The sequence below is a fragment of the Homarus americanus genome, unplaced genomic scaffold (assembly GCF_018991925.1).
Source record: "Homarus americanus isolate GMGI-L3 unplaced genomic scaffold, GMGI_Hamer_2.0 scaffold22266, whole genome shotgun sequence".
In the NCBI taxonomy this organism is placed as follows: Eukaryota; Metazoa; Arthropoda; class Malacostraca; order Decapoda; family Nephropidae; genus Homarus; species Homarus americanus.
In genome coordinates this window covers 238,662-261,225 of record NW_024729730.1, presented here as the reverse complement: position 1 = coordinate 261,225, position 22,564 = coordinate 238,662, and the positions used below count along the sequence as shown (strand labels likewise).

The 22,564-nt window shown below is 41.5% G+C and overlaps 1 protein-coding gene across 1 annotated transcript; it reads right to left on the bottom strand.

Moving 5' to 3' along the window:
* Positions 1-2,682: 2,682 nt before the first annotated feature.
* Positions 2,683-21,690, bottom strand: LOC121866811. Its single transcript, XM_042366546.1, has 3 exons — positions 21,507-21,690; positions 20,941-21,129; positions 2,683-2,966 (listed from the first exon to the last, which is right to left on the bottom strand). The coding sequence occupies exons 1-3, from the start codon at positions 21,688-21,690 to the stop codon at positions 2,683-2,685; spliced, it is 657 nt and encodes a 218-aa protein (XP_042222480.1).
* Between the last annotated feature and the right edge of the window lie 874 nt (positions 21,691-22,564).

Genomic DNA, 22,564 nt, shown 5'->3' with positions numbered 1-22,564 from the left:
ACAACACAAGGAAACACCGATAATTAGTTTTTGTACAACATTACGTTTTTCTGGGATCGATTTACTCATTACAAAACAAATTACACCAACCAACCAAAACAGCCTGCATAAACAATCACCAAATCCGGATTAACTGGAGAAAATGAACCATCATGAACAAACCCTGAACAATAACAACAGCAGTCAGTAGCCGAAGGAGTTTAAGTATTAATCCCTCTGCTCAATCAACACGTACACAATGCACACCAACACTGAATCAATGGGTGGAGTTAATCCCAACATTGAAATCATAGCGTGGATACAATACCAAACGGGGCATCCATTGTTGGAAAAAAAAAACAATTCGATTCAATAAGTTCAAATCCTTCCTCTACGGTTGAACCAAGAGATAAATCCACCGCACCCCTGAAGAGTTCATAAATCCCGTGTTATGAGCGAATTTTAATCCTTTGTTGACGAGGTTCTACTCTTTTTTTTTCAGAATGAACTTGAACGCCAGATGTAAACAATGTGCGGCCGAGACAGATGCAGGTGGTAACGCTGCAGACAACGAGTTATACTGACCTATGTTATTCCTTACTTTATCATGTTAACTCTTTATTATTGTACTTTATCATGTTAACTCTTTATTAATGTACTTTATCATGTTAACTCTTTATTATTGTACTTTATCATGTTAACTCTTTATTAATGTACTTTATCATGTTAACTCTTTATTATTGTACTTTATCATGTTAACTCTTTATTATTGTACTTTATCATGTGTTAACTCTTTATTATTGTACTTTATCATGTTAACTCTTTATTATTGTACTTTATCATGTGTTAACTCTTTATTATTGTACTTTATCATGTTAACTCTTTATTATTGTACTTTATCATGTTAACTCTTTATTATTGTACTTTATCATGTTAACTCTTTATTATTGTACTTTATCATGTTAACTCTTTATTATTGTACTTTATCATGTTAACTCTTTATTATTGTACTTTATCATGTTAACTCTTTATTACTGTAGTTACTGATGTTGCAACTTAAAACCGTACTCATGTTACTTAACACTGTAGAACATGGAGGCTACACAGATCTATCAGAACCCATTAAACTGAGTGTCCGTCGGGCTGTAGAGGAGCTGTAGAGGAGGAGGAGGAGGAGGAGGGTAAAATTCTAGTTCTTTCACTGTTTATGAATCCTATTAATAGAAGACGTCATTTTTGCAATAAATTTCACTAAATATCTTCACCTCAGAGTTGGTTCCGTCACATTACCCCCTGTTAACACCTGTGGACATCTACCACCTGTACTTTTATACCATCTTAATTAGTCATTCAGGACGATAACTTCACAGTATATAAACTCACCAAAGCCAAACATATGAGCATTGTTAATTAAATTCCTCCTCCCCCCCCAGAAAAAAAATATCTTGACGATTTTGTGTGAGATAATATGACACAACGGACGAAGGATTTTGACAACCCTACCGAGACAACAGGAGTCGCAGTGTTCATTTTGAAATTCATCGATCGCCTCCGTGAAGATACTTATTGGAGTGTGTACATGAATATTAACCTGACTTTCCTCTAGTTCTCTTGTTTTTATTTTTAAGTTGAGGTAATCAAAACAAACCAATAAAGGTGCTACAGGAATTAATACGGGAGGAGAGAGAAGGATGTAAATTAATTAAGATAGAGATTAATTTTCCTTTGGTAGGTGACCAATGAGGCGCACTATATAAAGTTAACCCCTTGAGTACGATGACTTAACTTATTGAGTACATTGTCTTAACCCCTTGATTACGATAACTTATCTCCTTGAGCATTATGACCTGATGACTTAATGGGGTTATGTCATCGTACTCAAGGGGTTAAGACATCGTACTCATGGGGTTAAGACATCGTACTCATGGGGTTAAGACATTATACTCAAGGGGTTAAGACATCGTACTCAAGAAATTAATGATTATTATTGGAGCATGTGAGGAGGAGGTGGTACTTGATGGTAGTAATTAGGAAGGACGTGGTGATGGTGATACGTGGTGGTGATGGTGATACGTGGTGGTGGTAGTGGTGATGATAGTGATAGTGGTGATGATAGTGGTGGATAGTCGAAAAAATACCCACGATGAGAAGGAACTGATTTTGCAGGGATTCAAACAAAGCCCCTGAAGAATGCCTCTTGACGTTTGTTTTCTTTTGTTAATCAGCGACCCGTGACGTCATCCATCAGTGTTCGGATGGCGGACTGGCTAGCGACTTTAACAACACACAAGTCTTAAACATTGAATATATTAGTGTTTCGTTTATCAAATATATCTGAAATTAATCACCAGATAATGAGATTCTCGTTGAAGTTTAATCGTGTATAGAGACGATAACTAAGACTAACGCTATATTTGGTTTATAAAAGACCCAATATGCTTCCCGTTTATTTTGGGAATGTTTATAAACACATAAAAGAAACACTATCCACCGTTGAAAGAGAAAACATCCAAGGCTAAAAGCGAAGAGTTGTGTTTCTCGTGAGTATCAAGGATCAGATGAAGCCTCTTGAAGCCTCTCTCTCTGTCTCTCTCTGTCTCTCTCTCTCTTTTTCTCTCAGGAGGCGTCTGACCCTGCAGCTTAATGTTCCCAAAAGAGGTGGAGTTTGTCTCGGTGTAATCTCAGGATATCCATCGCAGCGAATCATGTCGACTGTGCCTCTATATTCAGACGGTTTTGTTCCAGTAGTTCAGAGACTCGTTCCAGTGGTTCAGGGGCACGTTCCAGCAGTTTAGAGATTCGTTGCAGCAGTTCAGATACTCGTTCCAGCAGTTCAGAGACTCGTTCCAGCGGTTCAGGGGCACGTTCCAGCAGTTTAGAGATTCGTTGTAGCAGTTCAGATACTCGTTCCAGCAGTTCAGAGACTCGTTCCAGCGGTTCAGGGGCACGTTCCAGCAGTTTAGAGATTCGTTGCAGCAGTTCAGAGACTCATTCCAGCAATTCACAGACGTGCTTCAGCAGTTCGGAGTTTCAGTCATATTCAGACAACTTTTACCAGTGACTCTTACATACTTGAGGGTTAGTGTGTCGTATCAGGTGACGTCATCCGAGGCGTAACGAGACACCTGGACAGCCACAGAGAACAACACCCGGCTCAGCACACCTTAGTGGTCCCTCACCTGTAGTAAACACGTGTCACTCTGCATCTACCTTTCGCCAGAACATTCAGGTGTTAGTAATGTATATAACTCAGTGAACATCTTGACAGGTAACTCAGGTGTTGCTAATATGTGTTAACCATAATATGTGTCACTGTAATCATCTAATGAGTTAAATGGCATCTACCCACTGCAACCTTGGAGCTGAGTAATTTGGTGTCACTTAAACTAACCTAACCAAACCAAACAGAATACCATTAACAATCGTAACTACCCTGATGCTTCTTGACCACTAATCAGGGCAGTGAATGTAGGTCGGGCAGTCCCCAATACAACCAATTAGTTCAGTACCTTATTAATGCCACTCAGAGACCAGAAGATAGATTTGTTCCCCACTTTTCGTTGAATGTCCCAGAATTTCAGTTGATGATAGAATGTTGACTTTTTTCTTTACTTTTCGTTCAGTTAGGTTAGGTTAGGTTAGGTTAGGTTAGGGGGATGATTTTTCTGAAGGGGTCTAAGGTAAACCAAACTTTCCTACAACTCACTCATATACCTTATATATTCGGTCACTTAAATAATCAATAAATTTCTATCAACATTCAACAAACATCTATCAACATCTAACAAACATCTATCAACAATCAACAAACATCTATCAAAATTCAACAAACATCTATCAACATTCAACAAACATCTATCAACATTCAACAAACATCTATCAAAATTCAACAAACATCTATCAACATTCAAAAAACATCTATCAACATTCAACAAACATCTATCAACATTCAACAAACATCTATCAAAATTCAACAAACATCTATCAACATTCAAAAAACATCTATCAACATTCAACAAACATCTATCAAAATTCAACAAACATCTATCAACATTCAACAAACATCTATCAACATTCAACAAACATCTATCAAATCTGTAACTCACTCCGCTAACCATCACTCATTACACATTCAAATAACTAACCTCAAATTGGAAAAGTTTAAAAAAATAACACGAGTACAGGTCTATTGTCTTTAAATGAATAACACAGGAAGGGAGGGGGAGGGGGAGGGGGAGGGGGGGCTATTCATTCATTTACACTGTATAAAGCCAGACTCATTCATTCCAATTCGAAACGTTTCATCTCCGGTCGTAACGTTTCATAAGCCAGGCCGCCACTTCAAGCTGTGACCCCCGTGTGTGTGTGTGTGTGTGAAGACTATATATTTCAATTTATTCTCTCTCGACTCTCCAATGCGAATATTAAGCTCACTATGTTAAGCTAATCTCAGTGTTAATGGCTCAGTCTCATAACCTATGCTATGTTAATATCAATTTACCACACTGGAACGGCAGGGTAAGTTACTATTCACTGTTGCTCAAGTTATGCTGTTTTAAGTAAATTCACTTCTCTTTACAATGCGAACGTTCGTGACTTAGCTGTGTTAGGCTATGCTGAGTCTCAGTTTAGCTCATTGGACTATGCTGAGTTTCAGTAGAGTACATCAAACTATGCTGTGCCAATCACCACTTCACCTCACTGTGCTTGGCTGTATTAGCTCACTCCCCCCCCTTTCATCCTCACACCACATGCAACTATGCAACACGGATACACCACATGCAACTATGCAACACGGATCACCTGAAGATTAACTGCCAAATTATTTCACCCAAACTTAACCTAACCTCACTCACCTCACCTGACCTAACCTTTAACATCAGTGTAGCTAGAGAGGCCGAAAGCTTCTGGTAAAAAATAAAGGCGGTGAGTGGCAGGTCAGCTGAGGACTCGTACCCTGAGGACGAGGCTTTGATCTCTTCCACCACTAAATTACTTCATTTCAAGAGGAAATAAATTTGACGTTAGGTTATCAGTAAGTCTTACTCTGGTGTGGACAATACTGCTCATGCGCCGCCCCCGATAACTGCGGAGTGCAGCCAAACTTCATATCTTTGAATTATAAATTGTTGCTTTGTAGAGTACTTACTAATAGGGAGTACAGTACAGTACAGTACAGTACAGTACAGTACAGTACACGTTTCAAGACATTTGTTGTAGAGCACGGCGGTACAGTTTACCGACTTATAAGTGAACTGCATCTTCTATCATTATATATATATATATATATATATATATATATATATATATATATATATATATATATATATATATATATATATATATATATATATATATATATATATATATATATATATATATAGTTTTGAGATTATTGTTATTGTTATTGTTCAGTGAATCTTGTGAAAAAAGTCAATGTGTTTAATATATATTACAAATCACAAGGTATACACTATATAATACCACAGGTCGTAATATCATACAATATCGTATTACAATTGTTACCGCAAGCAGTAATGAGTAGGATGACACATAAACCATCACTATGTTAGGCTGTAAGTCATGTCATGTTTATTGGGTGTGCCTGCCCGTATACAGTGTGTAGAGTGTTGAGATGGTTGAAGATGAGAGACCTAGAGGAGGTGAGGTGTTGGGTGGTAGTAAGGGAGCTTGTTTGTGTATAATCACCTGACTCAGCAGCCCTCACCCATCGAGAGAGGGTTAGTGAGACAGCAGGATATGGGCACTGTAGCTATTCAGACCACAGAGGCAACACCTAACCTGGTTTCTCTTGAGACTTTCAACACGTAAGTTTAACTGGTTCTTATTGTGTACACAGGTAGACTGTGTCCATTGCTTCGTTTATCATTGTGATGACATAAAAATATGGAAACTTAAATACTCATTATAAGTGTTAAGATTAGACTGATTACATAGCTATGATTGTTATGTAAATATATATTGGATTAGACATTTACAGTATGTGATTGCCTATGTATGATTTATGTGAAATACTAAAAGGAATTGTATCCAACAGGTTTGACCAAATTATATTGTTTAAGTCCAACGCCACAAGTTTCAATAAATCCTTTAACCGCCTGATTGGCGATTACAACAATGCTACAGATAAAGCCACCACAGCTTAACTTGTGTTAGCCGAGACACAATGGTAATTAGCGACTAAGTTAACGTTACCTCAAACATATAATTCCTCAATTAATTTTCCCTAACCTAAAATAACACGTGGATAGACAGACTATTTACCATATACTGTACCTTTAATATCACTAAGTCACCCCAGAGATATGGTTGTCGACCCAGGTCATCATTTATTCATTTACTCTCACTAACATCAAAGTCACTGCGGTAAAACCAAACGACAAATTTAACATAACAGCACCAGTGACAAACAACTTCACCGTTATGGCCCGTATTAAAACTTTTCTTTTTGAATTTGAGTTTGAAAATACCCATAAAGATTTTTGAGCTTTAGCTTAAGTTTGAAAACATAGCAAAAACATTTTTAACAGAATGTGAGTTTGAAACAATCCACTTCGTCAAGTCTTATACTGCTGTCGCTGGCTGAGTCAACATCAACGACTCCCGGATAAAATATAAAGGCAGGAATTAACCTAAAAAACGACTACATTAGAAAGATTAAGTGATGTTCTCTCCCGCCTGATATCATTAACGAGTCATTAGTGGGCGGTGAGCGCTTGGAGCAGCCGTTCACACCGCGGCACGATCACTCACTGCGAGTGCTCAAGTTCAACAACTTTGCGTCCGCGTACGATAACTACACTCGTGCCACGCCACAATAAACACCAACTCGGACCATAACCGACCATTTTTATTCTCGCCATTACATATCGTGAATGAAGTCTTCATCCATGTTGTTTTCGACAGTAAATCCGATAATCGCAAGGGATAGTTTGGTAATGTTGACCTCTCAATGTTTTCGTGTTTTCTCCGTTATTTCACTTACGGAATTATCAAACATTATTTCTTATTTCAGAAACGGGTGGCGGACGTAAAAAACAAAAACAATTCTGAACTTAGAATCACGCGTCGTTTCCAGAAGGTGAACCGCGTCCTGTGTTCGGTGTTCACATATGGCTGTTTGCGGGGACAACGGCATTAAAACATTTTCTGAACAAAAAATAAATAAAAAATACTAAAAGATAACCAGAGTAGATTAAATTAGGCAACGTTAGGTTAGTCAATACAACAGTTAGATTTACGTCACCTTCAATAAATGATCTAATCCCGTGATCTTTCAAGCAACCATTTGTAAACAAAGCCTCGACGCTGGAGGAACTTAACACAGGATAACAGGTAAATTCTAATATACATTTTCCAGCGTCCGCCAGCATTTATAATACAAAAATGTAATAACATAAAACAAAGAAAAACATCAAACGTTACGAACTGGGGGAGGGGAGGATGGGAGGGGGGGGATGGGAGGTGGAGGATGGGAGGAGAGGATGGGTAGAGGGTAAGAAGAAGGTACAGAGGTGGAGGGTAGGCAAAGGTAGGGGTAGGTGGGGTTGGGAAGGGAAGGGAGGAGGGAGGGGTAAGGAGAGGGGGGACGGAAAAGCCGACATTATCGGTCTCTTCTATAAAACACACAAATCATTTTTATTATTGTTTTTAATGTGGGGCGAAGAAATGGATCATCCTGTTTACTCGACCTATTGCACTTTGTTTTGAGCATAGAGTCTTTGTTCTCTCTCTCCATCCTTAAAACCTTGGGGGCATGACAACGTTAAACCATCGTCCTCAAAGGGTTAAACCATCGTCCTCAAAGGGTTAAACCATAAAGTTGATAGTTTATTATAAAAAGTGAAAGAAGAAGAAAAAGAAGAAGAAGAAGAAGAAGAAGAGAGAAACTAATTAAGCAACTAGAGTGTGTTGTCGTCCCTGTAAGCAGCAACACAGCCTGGATATATAGGGTTCTCACAGCACCACCGCCGACCATTGTGCCACACTGCAATAACGCCATGTAAACAACACCACTTCCGGCTTATGTAAATGAGCTAAGTTAGTGACAAATATGACTGTTGTTATTATTACCGGTATCATTATCATTATTATCATTGTTGTTGTTGTTATTAAAATCACCATCGTTCTTCTTACCACCACTATTATTACCACCATTCTCGCCTCTCAATATTCCTCTAGGCTTCATGCCAGCGGGGTTGGGAAGAGGGAAAGTAGGGGGCGGGGAGGGAGAGAACAGATCTGCACGAAAAGAATTGGTGATTTAAGGTATGGTGGTGGTGGTGGTGCCAGGACCCCGCCAATGGTCACCACACACACACACACACACACACACACACACACCAATAATGGGTCTGGGTCGTGTTGAAGGAGGGATGGGGGGAGGAGGAGGGGGGGGATGAGGAGGAAGGGGAGGACAGGGAAAGGGTGGGTTATCTTAGTTATAGGGGGCAGGGAAGGAAGGGAAAGGATGGGTGTTATTAAAAGAGAGGGGAAACACTCAACAAGCACATTATCAACACAAAGATTCCGACAACACTGTGTTGTTGTATGTAAAATGTGTAAAATGACGATAAATACTTTGTTCTTCACAAAAATGAAAATATTATTGATAACTATAACGAGTAAGACCCACTGCCGGATTTAAGGGGCGGGGGTTCAAACTCCCTTCTTGATATTTGCACACCCTGAAGTGTATGTGTAACCTCCCTTGGGAACGGTGAGTGGAAGCAACCAGCTGCATCCATCAAAGCACTCGTGTTTACATCCGTCAGCCTGTGAGTGACGACCAACAACAAGCTACAAAGTGTTTAATCAGCTGATGATCCACAACACAGGGCTTTGTTTACCTCCGTCAGCTGATCGGTCATAATACACGACGGAGCAGCCAACAAGAACTGAGGTAAACATACAGACCACCATAGTGTCACCAGGCGCCACATTTTACAACAGCCTTCACTTGCTCTACGCAGTTCTACTTACATTTCCAGTGCTTTAATATGCAACAAGAGTTTAGCAAGCAAAATTATGCAATAACCTTCCAAGACTTAGCAAGAATTCAGGAAATTTTTAAAAGAATTTAATTTCCTACACTTGCAATATTTTTCCAGGGTAAGGAACATTTGCTAAAACCTTTAAAAGCATATTATCTTGGCTCAAAACACTAAATATTTGAGCAAAATCTTCCCAGGCGATTCAGAACTTTATATAGTAAACGCCGTAAGGCTTTTTATACACAGAGTAAAATTATGAAACTGCTTTGTAAAGTTTAGTAAGCTCTCCAGACACCCAGGGACACCCACCCAGTGTGCAATATAAAATGCGGTTCACTACTTAAGATTTATGACTAAACTATAAACGCCAGTATACCATTATCTGCCCAAACAGGATATAAACTGCTTCTGGTATTTGTCACAGTGGTAAGGGCGGTGTCACATGGCTTCATCCAGCCCTCTATGACGTCCGCACAAAATCTCACCATCAAAACGAACAAATAAAATACCAACGCCACAACAGTAAATAAAGCACAAATTATTACTTTCATCAGTTCTAATTCCCGGATGTGACACTAGCTTAAAGTTGCCGTTAGGGTTGGATAGGTTAAATTATGTTAGGTAAGGCTAAGTTTGGATTGGGTTAGTTGGTTGGTTACGATATATTATTTTAGGGGTCAATTTATAGTCTTACACCGGTCTTTTTTTCGCTGTTATTAATATGTATTTCGTAGTGTTTAGACAATTCTAAGACACTTTTCTTCTATGATATTTCCGCCGGAAATTAAAGATAACTGATATATTAATTTTTTAATATTATTAGATTTGCTCAGTCACAAGTGCCGCCATGATTTGTTTACATCTGGCACCGGTCTTTCTTTTTATATCAGAAATATGTTTTTCCTATGGTAAATGATGAGTTCCAACAAATTTGATATTCATTTCCGCCGGAAATCACTATATTTTGAGATACACACCCTCTTTGTTCATGCCCCCACACCTTGGACAAAGAATGTTGCTCGGTAATACACCGGGTTTTCTAAAAAAAAAAAAAGAAAAAGCCTCTCTATTTTTCTGATGAAACTCGGCAATTGACGTAAAATAATCTTTTACCACAATGTCGGCACAGCTCTTCCACCTGTTCAGCCATAACTGGTACTGAAAATTCATATCTCTGCTCCCGACACACCCACTCATTGTTCATTGGCTAAGACAAAAACTTTTGACCAATAATAAAGGCATTTACTGTAAGACGTTTTGTGATGCACGGAATAACTAACGGGTTAGCTTTCCCGGACTGCCATTAAAAATACGACATTGTACAGCGTCTTGGAAATAACTGAAGCACAAGACAGTCTTCAGAAAACAATACAATTAAGAGAACTGTTATTTGGACACAATGAGGAAAGAAATAGTGAAGAAAATATATAGAAAATTATGGAAAGAAAGACAAAAAGGAAAAACGTCAATCAGTCAATAATAAATAAGAATAAGACCAAAAATCGGGCCCGTTGTAAAGGTAATTTCTCCCGGACTAAGAAAACACACGTACCATCCAACAGAAGAGCTGTACGCTTCTCTCGCGGCTGTGTTTGCATATTTACACACGCAATACGATGAATTTCAGATTCGTTTAAGTCTTAATTTTTTCACTTACAGAACTGTAATCAACTTGTTCGCCCTTATTAAAAGTATCTTATGAGTAATGATATTAAAGTTTTAATCATATTTGAGTAATTATGAATGTGATACATCAAAGTCACCAACGATTAATGAAATCAGACAGCGCCCACTTAAAAATGGGCGAAGCTAAAAATGGTTTCAACTAGGCGCAATTCCTTTCAATTTTTTTCACGCCATACGTTTTGTTTTAGGTCCTATCCAACAGACTACTGTAGATAGAATTATTTTCATTATTATATCACAGTTTTTTATTGCCTTATATGCCTCCAACTCTTCAATATTAATCAAAATATTCTCCATAAGCGGCCATGATCCGCGTGTTTTCAGTGGGAGAAATCGTTGATTGGTTGTTAGATATTTGGGCCGCTTGGGAGCTGCACAAGGCTAACGCCTGATCGAGGTGTTAGCTTTCCCTCTGAATGTTTCATGCGCACAAGTCAAAAGCAACGTCTGCGCATACAGAATAGCTAACGCGTTATCTACTCCGTGCATCGAAAACGGCTTACAATGAACGCCTAAGTCTCCTATCGCTATAGCCAATAAGAAACTCCCACACCACCCCTGCACATGCGCTGTAGACGCTTAAGAAGTGAAGACTGAGGTAAGGGCACTGGCTGAGGGGTGGGTCAGACCTCCGCGAGACGTAAACAAATCATGGCAACACTTGTGACTGAGCAAATCTAATAATATTGAAAAATTAAAATCTAGGTTATCCTTAATTTCCGGAGGAAATATCATAGCAGAAAAATACCTTATAATTTTTAAACATTACGAAATACATATTAATAACAGCGAAAGAAAGACCGGTGTAAGACTATAAATTCACCATTTTAGGTTATGATTCTATTATGTTAGTTAAGTAAGTAGATTAATCAAATTTAATTGAGAGAGGATTAGTTAAGCTACTGTACATATTTGTCCTACCATCACCTGTCAGAAAAACAAATGGCGTCAATCCTAGTCTCATTTATGTCACTACTTCCGGCACTCTACCAGGATTACCGGCACCACCAATCATAAATATTCGGTACCTTATGGCGTGAAGTATCGAGTTGTCCACATAACAAACCAAACCGAGTGTATCAGGTGAGCGGTAACTGTCCGGAGCTTGGCGATGTTATTGTCCACCTCCTTCAGCTGATCTGTGTACCGTGTTGTTGTGAGGTGAATGCTGGCAACCGAGAGATTTATTTTCCAGGGTCTCGCAATATGTTTTCAGACAAAATTATAAATATAGTCAATCAAAACAAACTTATTTACGATACTTTCTGATTATTATTTTTTCGAATATTTGTATTCATTTTGTTTTATTTGTATTATTTACGTTTATGAAGTACCAAGCTCTTTTATACTAGCCAAACCAAATGTAAAATCAAATGTTTGTTATATACGAGCTTGAACGGCCTATGCAAGATAATATGCGAGGTGATTTTTACATATTTTAGTTACACGTACCCGACACTTTTTCATCTACTCCTTACAATAAGTTATATATATTCATTTCTGAGGACTTTATATACTAAAAATTTCAGTTATTATTTAGTGATTATCGTATTTAATTCGTATCCGTGTAAAAGAGGACATATTTTTTCTTGGTTAGGACGTTACAAGACATCATCGTTCCCTGTAAAGCGGAATAAAATTGTTAGGTACGTAGCTCTTAGCCTTAATCACAGTAGATTAACCGACCCTTTTCTCTCCAGTACCACTCCTGTGAACCCTGACCGTACCATCTGAACCCCCCCCAATTGTACCATTTGAATCCCTGATCGAGTTATTTGAACCCCCGAGAGTAGAATCGAACCGCTCCACTGCCCACTATGATAAATAAGACGCTTTGACCCCCCCCCCATAATGCTAAACACACACACACACAGTCACACACATTGTCATTCCTGCCACAGTAGACTCCGGTATCATCTGGATCCACCTTCTCACTCACCCAGGAGGGTTTATTTTACGGCGACATAAACCCAAATTTTCCTCGTAAACTCTTCTAAAACTCTCCACTCATTGGCCATTTTACCTAACTCTCCCTTTCCCTTCCCTTCCCTTTCGTCTTATCTTTCCTATTCGTCTTATCTTACCTGATTTATGGCTAGATGGTGAAACGTGTTAGTAGTGGTGTTATCGAGTTGTTATCTTGGCTGTGTTATCATGGCTATGCGTTTCCCCACTTCACCCTCTCCCCAGTTCACCACATTTCACCCCACTTCACCCCCTCCCCACTTCACCCTCTCCCCAGTTCACCCCAGTCCTCCCCACTTCACTCCCTCCCACTTCACCCCCCAATTATACCATCACTTCAACATTTGCGTCACAGACTTAGATCCTGAATGTGTGTGTGTGTGTGTGTGTGTGTGTGTGTGTGTGTGTGTCTCGCCTCTGGTAGTGTCATCACCTCTTTTTTTAATGTGACAAGGAAGCTGTACTCCCTCTGCCCATATATGTCAGGTTACGTAATAGTAGGGAACCCGCTTTTTATTGTTATTTTTTATGGTGTTTTAAGGATGTTTTGTTGTTGTTTTGCTGTTGTTTTTGAGTATGTTTGTTATTGCTGCTTTTGAGGATGTTGTTGTTATTATTGTTGCTGTTGTTTTTGTTGGCTAATCTTCAGGTGATCAGTTTTAATGCATCTGTTGAGTCAGTTGTTACGATAATGTATTCACATTTGACCTCCAGCTGTGACCTTGAAGACTAAACAATGCCTTGACCTTTAGCTGTGACCTTGCAGACTAAACAATGCCTTGACCTTTAACCTTTAGTGGGGTGATAAAAAGCCAGATAGGATTCACGTGGATGTTTTATCAGGCAGTTTGTGCATCACCATCAGGCCTGGTGCTGCCTCACACATCCGGCACACAGAGGTCACACACACACACACTGGGGAGAGAGGGGGAGGTGGGTAGCAAAGAGGAGAGAAAGGGAGAGGGGAGGGAACGGGAAGAGGGTGTGAGATGGAGAAGGAGAGGAGAGGGAGTGGGATAGGATGGAGGAAGATGAGGGGGATGAGGGGGGGAGGAGAATGAAGGAGAGGAGGAAGGATAAAGAGAACAGGGAGTGGGAGTTGGGGTGAGGGGAAGTGGTGGTGGAGTGGTGAAGAGAGGGGGATGGGGGGGGGGAGTGAGATGAGAGGGAGGAAGCGACAGGAGGGGGGTGAAGGGGAGTATAGGATGGTAGGGGGGAGAGGGGAGGAGGCAACAGGGGAAGAAGAAGAGAACAGGATGGTGAGGAGCGGGGAGGGGGGGAGCAAGAGGGGGAGGAGGGGAGAGGTGAAAGGGAGAACAGGATAGAGAGGGGAGAGGGTTAGTTTACACTTTGAACCAATCAGAGAGAAGGAAGATGACAGCACCTTTTTTTACTGGCTGCCGGATCACAAGGCTCCTGTAGTCCTGACCTACCACGTGTTCCTTCATTCACGAGTTACTTCATTCAATTTTTCTTTCATTCTTCTGTTCTTCGAGTCACTGTTTTCTTTCCTTTGTTCTTTAAATCACTGGTTCTTTCATTCACTACTTCATTCACTCACTAGTTCTTTCATTCACTAGTTTATTCATTCACTAGTTCTTTCATTCACTAGTTCATTCATTCACTAGTTCTTTCATTCACTAGTTCATTCATTCACTAGTTCTTTCATTCACTAGTTCATTCATTTACTAGTTCATTCACTCACTAGTTCATTCACTCCCCTGTTCTTTCAATTTCTTCTATCTTACCTGTAGTGACATCTGATCCAACCTAGTAATTCGATGCTGTTCCGAACTATATTAAACCGAACTGAATCCCACGTCAAGCTAGTGAACCCATTCAGGTCAGCCAGAAGGTTACGTGAATCCTATGAATGTGAATCAAACCTGAATCCATAAAACTCGAATCCCGTGAATATGAATCCGACCTGAATCCGATATATTCAGTATACTAAACTTGGAAAGTATAACGAACCCATACATAAATATATCGATTTGTATGACGCCTCAAACGTTCATAATAATCAAATGAAAAATATTGAATTAAAACTTAGAATATTTAATTCAGAAATATAAAATAAGGAACAATTACAAAAACAGTAACAAAGACGATATTTTTCCTTTTACATTCTGTTCGAAACTGTACCGAACTTTAATGAAATAATACATTGTCATCTATGGGTGTACAGACAGTTCGAGGACTCGTTCTAAAAGTTCAAAGGCTCGTTCACTCACCACAAACTAGCACGTATTACTCATTTCAAAACAAGAATTCATTTTTCACTCACAAGTAACACTGGTAAGGACAGCTCGTAGCTTTAGTAAAACTCTCCGTGAAATATGAACGTCACTATCAACGCAATATTGTGCCTGCGTCTCAACTTAAGTGAATTTCAACGCAATATCTGAGTCATGATCGCGTTTAACATATCCTCGTGTCTCAAGTGGGAGAGTGGGAGAGAGGTGAGGGAGGGGGGAGGGGTTAAGGAAGGGATAGAGAGGAAGAGGAGGGAGAATAGAACAGGAGAAGAAGAGGAGAAATGAGTGGGAGGAAAGACTTTAACATACGCACTATTAAGTGGGTCTCATGGGATGGGTGGCGAGTCACCATTGACACAAACACACACACACACACACAATGAGGACATCTGGCGGCCGTGTGGTGACTCTCTCTCTCTCCCCCCCCCCCTCTCTCTCTCTACGTTGTGGTGCGTACAATACATAATGAAGTAACTCCGCTGTTAAGATTTCTTGAACAAATATGAATTCAGGTAATCCAATCTGCAGGGGTGGGAGAGGATAACAGGGGGTGGCAGAGGATAACAGGGGAAGTGTAAGGATGGCAAGGGTGGCAGAGGATAGCGAGGGTGAGAGGATAGTAAGAGGTGGCAGAGGATAGCAGGGTGGCAGAGGATATGGGGGTGGAAGAGGATAACAATGGGTGGCAGAGGATGAGGATGGTAGAGAGGATAACAGGGTTGGCAGTGGATAACAGAGGTGTGCAGAGGATAACAGAGGTGGCAGAGGCTAACCAGGGGGCATCAGAGGCTAACAGGGGGTGCATAGAGGCTAACAGGGGTGGCAGAGAGGCTAACAGAGGTGTGGCAGAGATAGAAGAATTGGCAGAGGATAGCAGGGGTGGCAGAGGATAACAGAGGTGGCAGAGGATAACAGGGGTGGCAGAGGATAACAGGGGGTGGCAGAGGATAACAGGGGTGGCTGAGGATAGCAGGTATTGGCATTAGATAACAGGATGATAGCAGACGGATGGAAGAGGATAGCAGAGGCATTAACATATCAGAGTATGTCATGGGTGTAGTGAAGAACCCATGGTGTAGTGAGGGTCGTGGGTGTAGTGGGAACCCATGGTGTGGGGGTAGTGGGTGTAGTGAGGCCATGGTGTGAGGGGTAGTGGTGTAGTGAGGAACCCATGGTGTGGGGTAGTGGGTGTAGTGAGGAACCCATGGTGTGAGGGGGTCGTGGGTGTAGTGAGGAACCCATGGGACACTCACTTTGAGACAGTAACATTATATCAACGATTAAAAAAATAATAATTCAGAAAAATTTAAAAAAATCTTTATTTATGGTATTTTGTCACTGAAAAAAATCCTGAATACATTTAAAGTAGAAGAAAAAATCCCTGGATAAACTTATTTTAGGAATAAATTCTCGGTTATCCAAACAACAATAACAAGAACAAAACAAAAATGGCCGACACCTGAGAATGTTATTTTATTTTCGCCACCACCAAAATTTTCATCTTTGACCCCCTGTAAAATCCCACGATATGCAAATACTCCAAATTTGTCGGCAGCAAACTGTGAGACCTGCCAAAAGTTATCTTTATGCAAACTCTTATTAAAATTCGTTGAAAAAATAAAGGAACGGGAAAAAAATATTAAAATACTTGAACCTTTTGTGATATTTTGGGAAGAGAAATCTGTAGACTGGCTCAAGTTTGTAGCACCTGTGAACGACACTTGGGATATTATTGTTTTTCAGGGCCAGGTCAACCCAACCCAACCTAACCTAACCTAACTTCTTAACCTAACCTAACCACATACAAGTGAACTAATTTTCTGTCGTTAGGTCTTGCCCCCATCTGCCTCGTAATCGATTTTTTGGTCTGTTAGTTGGTCTGTTAGTTGGTCTGTTAGTTGGTCTGTTAGTTAGTCTGTTAATTGGTCTGTTAGTTGGTCTGTTAGTTGGTCTGTTAGTTGGTCTGTTAGTTGGTCTGTTAGTTGGTCTGTTAGTTGGTCTGTTAGTTAGTCTGTTAGTTAGTCTGTTAGTCGGTCTGTTAGTTGGTCTCAATATTTTATACCTTTTCATATTTGTATTTATTTGATTTTTTACGAGGATTTTTTTTAGAGGTATTAATTCAGGCTGTCGAAATTGGCCGCTTGTTACAGGTGAAAAGAGTTCCCTGTTCTGTGGTAAAAGTCAATGACAGACAGACAGACAGACAGACGAACCAGACGAACAGATAGACAGACAGACAGACAGACGGACAGGGTAAATAAGAGTCTAGATACATAAATACATTTAGAGAGTTACTAAATAAGACAGATGTGGACAGATAGATAGAAAGACAAATAGACAGAAATAAAAAACATACAAATGAATATAGATGAAAATATAGACAGACAGACAGACAGATAAACACACACACACACACACACACACACACACACACACACACACACACACACACACACACACACATCCTTGACCACCGAAGGGTCAAGACGTACCTAGCGCTCCTCTCAAGCCAGGTCCAACAATATGTTGGCCCATACCAACTCCCTCCCTGAACCCTCCCCCCACCGGAATATCAACAAGTTCACGCCGAAGTTACTATTTCATTTAGGAAAGAAATGGAACCAGTGTTAAACAGAGGTGAACAGTGGTGAACAGTGTTTAAGTCAGTAGAACAACTCAGCAGTAACAGTGGTACCCAAGTTGACCTCACAGTGAGGTCCAGGTACCCAGTGATAACGGCCCGTGAGACCCACCTACCAGCGATGTGTTAATCCGTCTCTACGATAGGAAGGCCTGGAACCACACCTCACTCATATAACACCATCTGTGAGGATTTACTACCATTAGGGCCTCAACACCATATGTGAAGGAACCCACCCGTGAGGCCCCTCATGCACCATCTGTGAGGAATTACTACACCACGTGAGGCCCCTCATAACACCATCTGTGGAATTACTACACCGTGAGGCCCCTCATAACACCATCTGTGAAATTACTACACCACGTGAGGCCCTCATAACCCCATCTGTGGGGAATTACTACACCACGTGAGGCCCCTCCTGCTTACCATCTGAGGAATTACTACACCACGTGAGCCCCTCATAACACCATCTGTGAGGAATTACTCACACCACGTGAGGGCCCTCATAACACCATCTGTGAGAATTACTACACCACGTAGGCCCTCCATAACACCATCTGTGAATTACTACACCACGTGAGGCCCCTCATAACACCATCTGTGAGGAACTACTACGTGAGGTCCTCCTAACACCATCTGGGAGGAGTTACTACACTACGTTTTTGCTTTTCAACACCTACATTAATCTGTATGTTCACTGTATGTTCCTTTACCTTTCTCTAATGAAAGCTTTTGTTAAACCACCAATGTATGTAATAAGTCATTTATGCCCAATGTATATTTTCAGCCTTCGGGCTTATAACTTTTTCAATAAACCGTTAATTATTATTATTATTATTACACACACACACACACACACACACACAACTAAAACAATGAAAGTAATATATAAATAAACGCCTAGACTTCTTACACTAAGTGACGTTCGAGTTTATTTATTGAGAAGAGGAAGAGGAAGAGGAAGAGGGAGGAGGAGGAGGAAGAAGAAGAAGAAGGAATAACGAAGACAGAAGAAGAAGAAAGAAGAAAGAAGAAAAGAAGAAGAAGAAGAAGAAGAAAGAAGAAGAAAGAAGAAGGAAGAAGAAGAAGAATAACAAAGACAGAAGAAGAAAGAAGAAGAAGAAGAAAGAAAGAAGAAGAAGAAAGAAAGAAGAAGAAAGAAGAAGGAAGAAGAAGAAGGAATAACGAAGACAGAAGAAGAAAGAAGACGAAAACAACACTGCCATCTGGTGGGAGGAGACACCATGGTATAAACACTTGAGACAGCAATACTCACAGCCAGAACAGCAAGACGCGATAAGTGTGTGTGTGTGTGTGTGCGTGTTAGGACCAAAGAAACACTCGTGGGGTATTTTGTCCAATGCCATTCTATCTAGAAGTCGATTTTGTCCGGACCAGCAACAGAACACAAACCCAACCAACATACATACATAGTGTTGGTTGGGGGATTGAGGAAGGAGCCGTCCGAGGTTACCCCAGCTGGCTCTGTTTACATCATCAGCTGTGTCCGTCAATCCCCCCCCTCCTCCCCCCTGCCAGTCTCATCTCGCAGCCAATAAGGACGGTAATCCCACCCGCCAGCCTCGACACTCTCATCTTTATCCCACACCAACACGGACTCAGGAGGATCACCATGTTCCTTCCCATCCGCCACTGACTCATTACAACACACGGGTTCTTTTTCATCCACCCCTTACGCCTGGATAAGACATGTACGTTATATAACTCAATTTTCAAAACTCTCCTTTATTCTTACGTCTTCTTAAAGCACAGTTTTATGTAGCTTTTATTAAGGTATAAACCCTGAGAGAAGGCTGGGCCAAGTTTTCATATCGGAATCGCGTTGTATCTGATGGTCTTTCTCATCCTGTACAGTTTTCTATTTTGGGTCACAGTTTTGGAGAATTTTTCAATCGTGTTTTTTTTAAACTTTCGTCGTTGTTGTTATAATGACTTGGTATGTTTGAATAATTAAAGTCTTTAAGCACGTGTTATGAGTTATTAAGTATGCTAGTCATTAACAATTAAAAACTACAGTAATTATGTTGTTAGACGTTATATGGTTATTAATACGCTTCAATAACTAAGGTCTGTAGCACGCAACGAGGGTAATAAGACAACTACCTCATCTATAATAAGGTTAGGTTAGGAAGACATGTGGCCCTCAGGGATTATTTTATATTCACGAAACAACAGTAGATGCCTGGTACTCTTTGGGGGCAGGATATATCACCATCTACCCCAAGAGCATGATATATCAGTATGTACCTCAAGAGCAGGATATATCTCACCATCATGAGAGAGAATCTTGTTTGTGTGCAGTGACAGGTCTCGGGTCGTGATCTCACTCAATACAACACTATTCACCATAAAAAAACCATGATTGCAGGTGTGGATTAGCCTTCAGGTATAGTATAAGCATAAGTTTTTTCTTAATGTGTTGTTATTCAGGTTTGTTTTTGAGTTGCAGTGTTGTACATGTGTTTCGCCCACTCATTAGAACATCCTCCCTCTCAAAAGCCCTCTCACCACCAGACTACAACACACTCCTTTCACCTCTCACCAGACCACAACATACTCCTCCCACCTCTCACCACCCCAAACTCCTTCTGACATTCGAGTCTTAACACTGTCTTCCCCCCAAACACCACCAACAGTACACTGCATTAATTACTCTCCCTAAAGTTTCAGTCCTTCTCCCCCACCTCTTTATCCATCAACCCTCTTCCTCCCCACTCTCTGTTCCTCCCCCCACACACACCTCCCTTCCTCCCCCATCAACCCTCTTCCTCCCCCACACTATCTGTTCCTCCCCCACACCTCTCCTTCCTCCCCCATCAACCCTCTTCCCCCCCTACAAACCTCTCTTCCTTCCCCCACACGTCTTCCCCCCCCACACACGTCAACCCTTCCCCACCCACAAATTCCCTTCCCCCCACACACACTCCCCTAAGGTATAAACTTCACGACAAGTTTTCTCTGAGTCCACGAAACATCTGAGACCGCCACCTGCACTTCCTCACCTTCGGGAAAAACGTTCAAGAACATCACCTGCATCTTCCGCCTCCTCCCTTCTTCTTCTTCTTCTTCCATTACCCCCAACAAGAGCTTCCAAGACACGTCCCAAAACACCATCCAACTTTAATCGTCTTCTGGAAATGTTCGGAGATTACTATTTGGGTTAACGTGCACCCCCTTCCCCATTCCCCCAGAAATAAACAAGATTTCCTCCAACGTCCAAGAAAACATTGTCTTTACCGTTCTCACTTCCCCACTTTAAAAACGTTCTCGATCACTACCTGTATCTCCGAGGTTTCTCCAAGGCTTCCAAGAAAGGTCCAAGAAAACGCTACCAAATTTGAAGCCTTCTCCTAAGAGAGTCTCCAATAATACTAACCGCATTTCCTCATTACCCAAGAGACCACAAGATTACAATCAACATCTCCAGAGAGGTTCCTGCAGACGGATATTCCAGTAATCCTTAAGGTTCCTGTAGTCCAAGGAACTCCCACAACCCTGAGGAATCCTACATCCTTAAAGGCTATCACACTCATAGGACACACTGGTAACCCTGCGGTGCCCCTTCCTAGAATCTAAACGGGTGATGTTAAATCCTTAACCCCGAGGTTATCACAACCCCAAAGGCCCCACAACTCACTATGACTTTAACAACCACTTAACCCTGAGGAATCACACAGCCCTAATGGCATCTGAAGCCCCCTGAAACACCAAGGGCTCCAAGCAACCATAAGGACTAATAATCCTCCGAGCTCCTGAAGGCGACATGACTCTCAGGCTCTACAACTCTGAAGCGCCATAATGACCCTGCGACCCGGGGCCTCGTGGCTCTAGGGGTCGCCTGTGACTCTTCAGCATCGCGGGGCCGCCCAGAAAGGAACCGACACTCGTGGGCGAGATGACAAGATAACAGCCACTCTATATCTTAATTATAATGCATCTCACGAGGGGAATCCTGCTTGGCTGGGTCCATGGCTGGCTGCTTGGCTGGCTGCTTGGCTGGCTGCTTGTCTGGGTCCATGGCTGGTTGCTTGGCTGGCTGCTTGGCTGGCTGCTTGGCTGGCTGCTTGGCTGGCTGCTTGGCTGTGTCCATGGCTGGCTGCTTGGTTGGCTGCTTGGCTGTGTCCATGACTGGCTGACTGACTGGCTGTGGCTGGGTCCATGGCTGGCTGCTTGGCTGGCTCCATGACTGGCTGACTGACTGGTTGGCTGGCTGGCTGGAGTCTTGGTTTTGGCTAGATGACTGGCTTGATGGCTGTACGTGGCTGGTTGGTTGCCTGCTTGCCTGTTCACGCTCGCGCGCGGTGTGTGTGTGTGTGTGTGTGTGTGTGTGTGTGTGTGTGTGTGTGTGTGTGTCTGTGTCTGTGTGTGTGTGTGTCTGTGTGTGTGTGTGTCTGTGTGTGTGTGTGTGTGTGTGTGTGTGTGCGACATCACATCCACTATCGCCGTGCAGATGACAAGTGAACTACGTGTTATCTGAGGCCGCAATGACTCACAAGAGGTGTGTGTGTATGTTTATACATCTAAATACACACAGACACTCACACACTAACAACGAAGCAGGCGGATCATGGTCCACACACACACACACACACACACACACACACACACACAGGCAGTAGTGATCCCTGGAGCAGACTGCGTGAAAGAAGAGAAGAAGGAGAATAGGAGAGGGAGGAAGACTAGAAACGGGAGGAGGAAGATAATGAGAGAGAGAGAGAGAGAGAGAGAGAGAGAGAGATAGAGAGAGAGAGAGAGAGAGGAGTGTTGTTGTGCAGAAGAGGGATAAATGAACACGACCCAACCAAGGTTCTTCCTTCTCCTCTCTTTCCTGTTCTTCTTCTTCCTTCTCTTCAGCTTCCTCTTCCCTCTCCTCTTCCCCTTCTTTCAGCTCTGCTTCCTCTTCCTTCTCTTCTTCCTCCTCCTTCTCTTACTTCTTCTTCTTCTCCTTCCTCTTTCTTCTTTTCTTGTACCCTCCTCCTCCTTCTTCTTCTTCTTCTTCT

Coding starts and splice junctions, on each gene's coding strand:
- LOC121866811 (XM_042366546.1), bottom strand. CDS start 21,690: ATGGACACAGCCAAGCAGCCAACCAAGCAGCCAGCCATGGACACAGCC. Junction 21,130..21,506: donor AGCCAAGCAGGATTCCCCTC/GTGAGATGCATT, acceptor TTTAGATTCTAG/GAAGGGGCACCGCAGGGTTA. Junction 2,967..20,940: donor TTGGGTAATGAGGAAATGCG/GTTAGTATTATT, acceptor TGCTGGAATGAG/TCTCTGAACTGCTGCAACGA.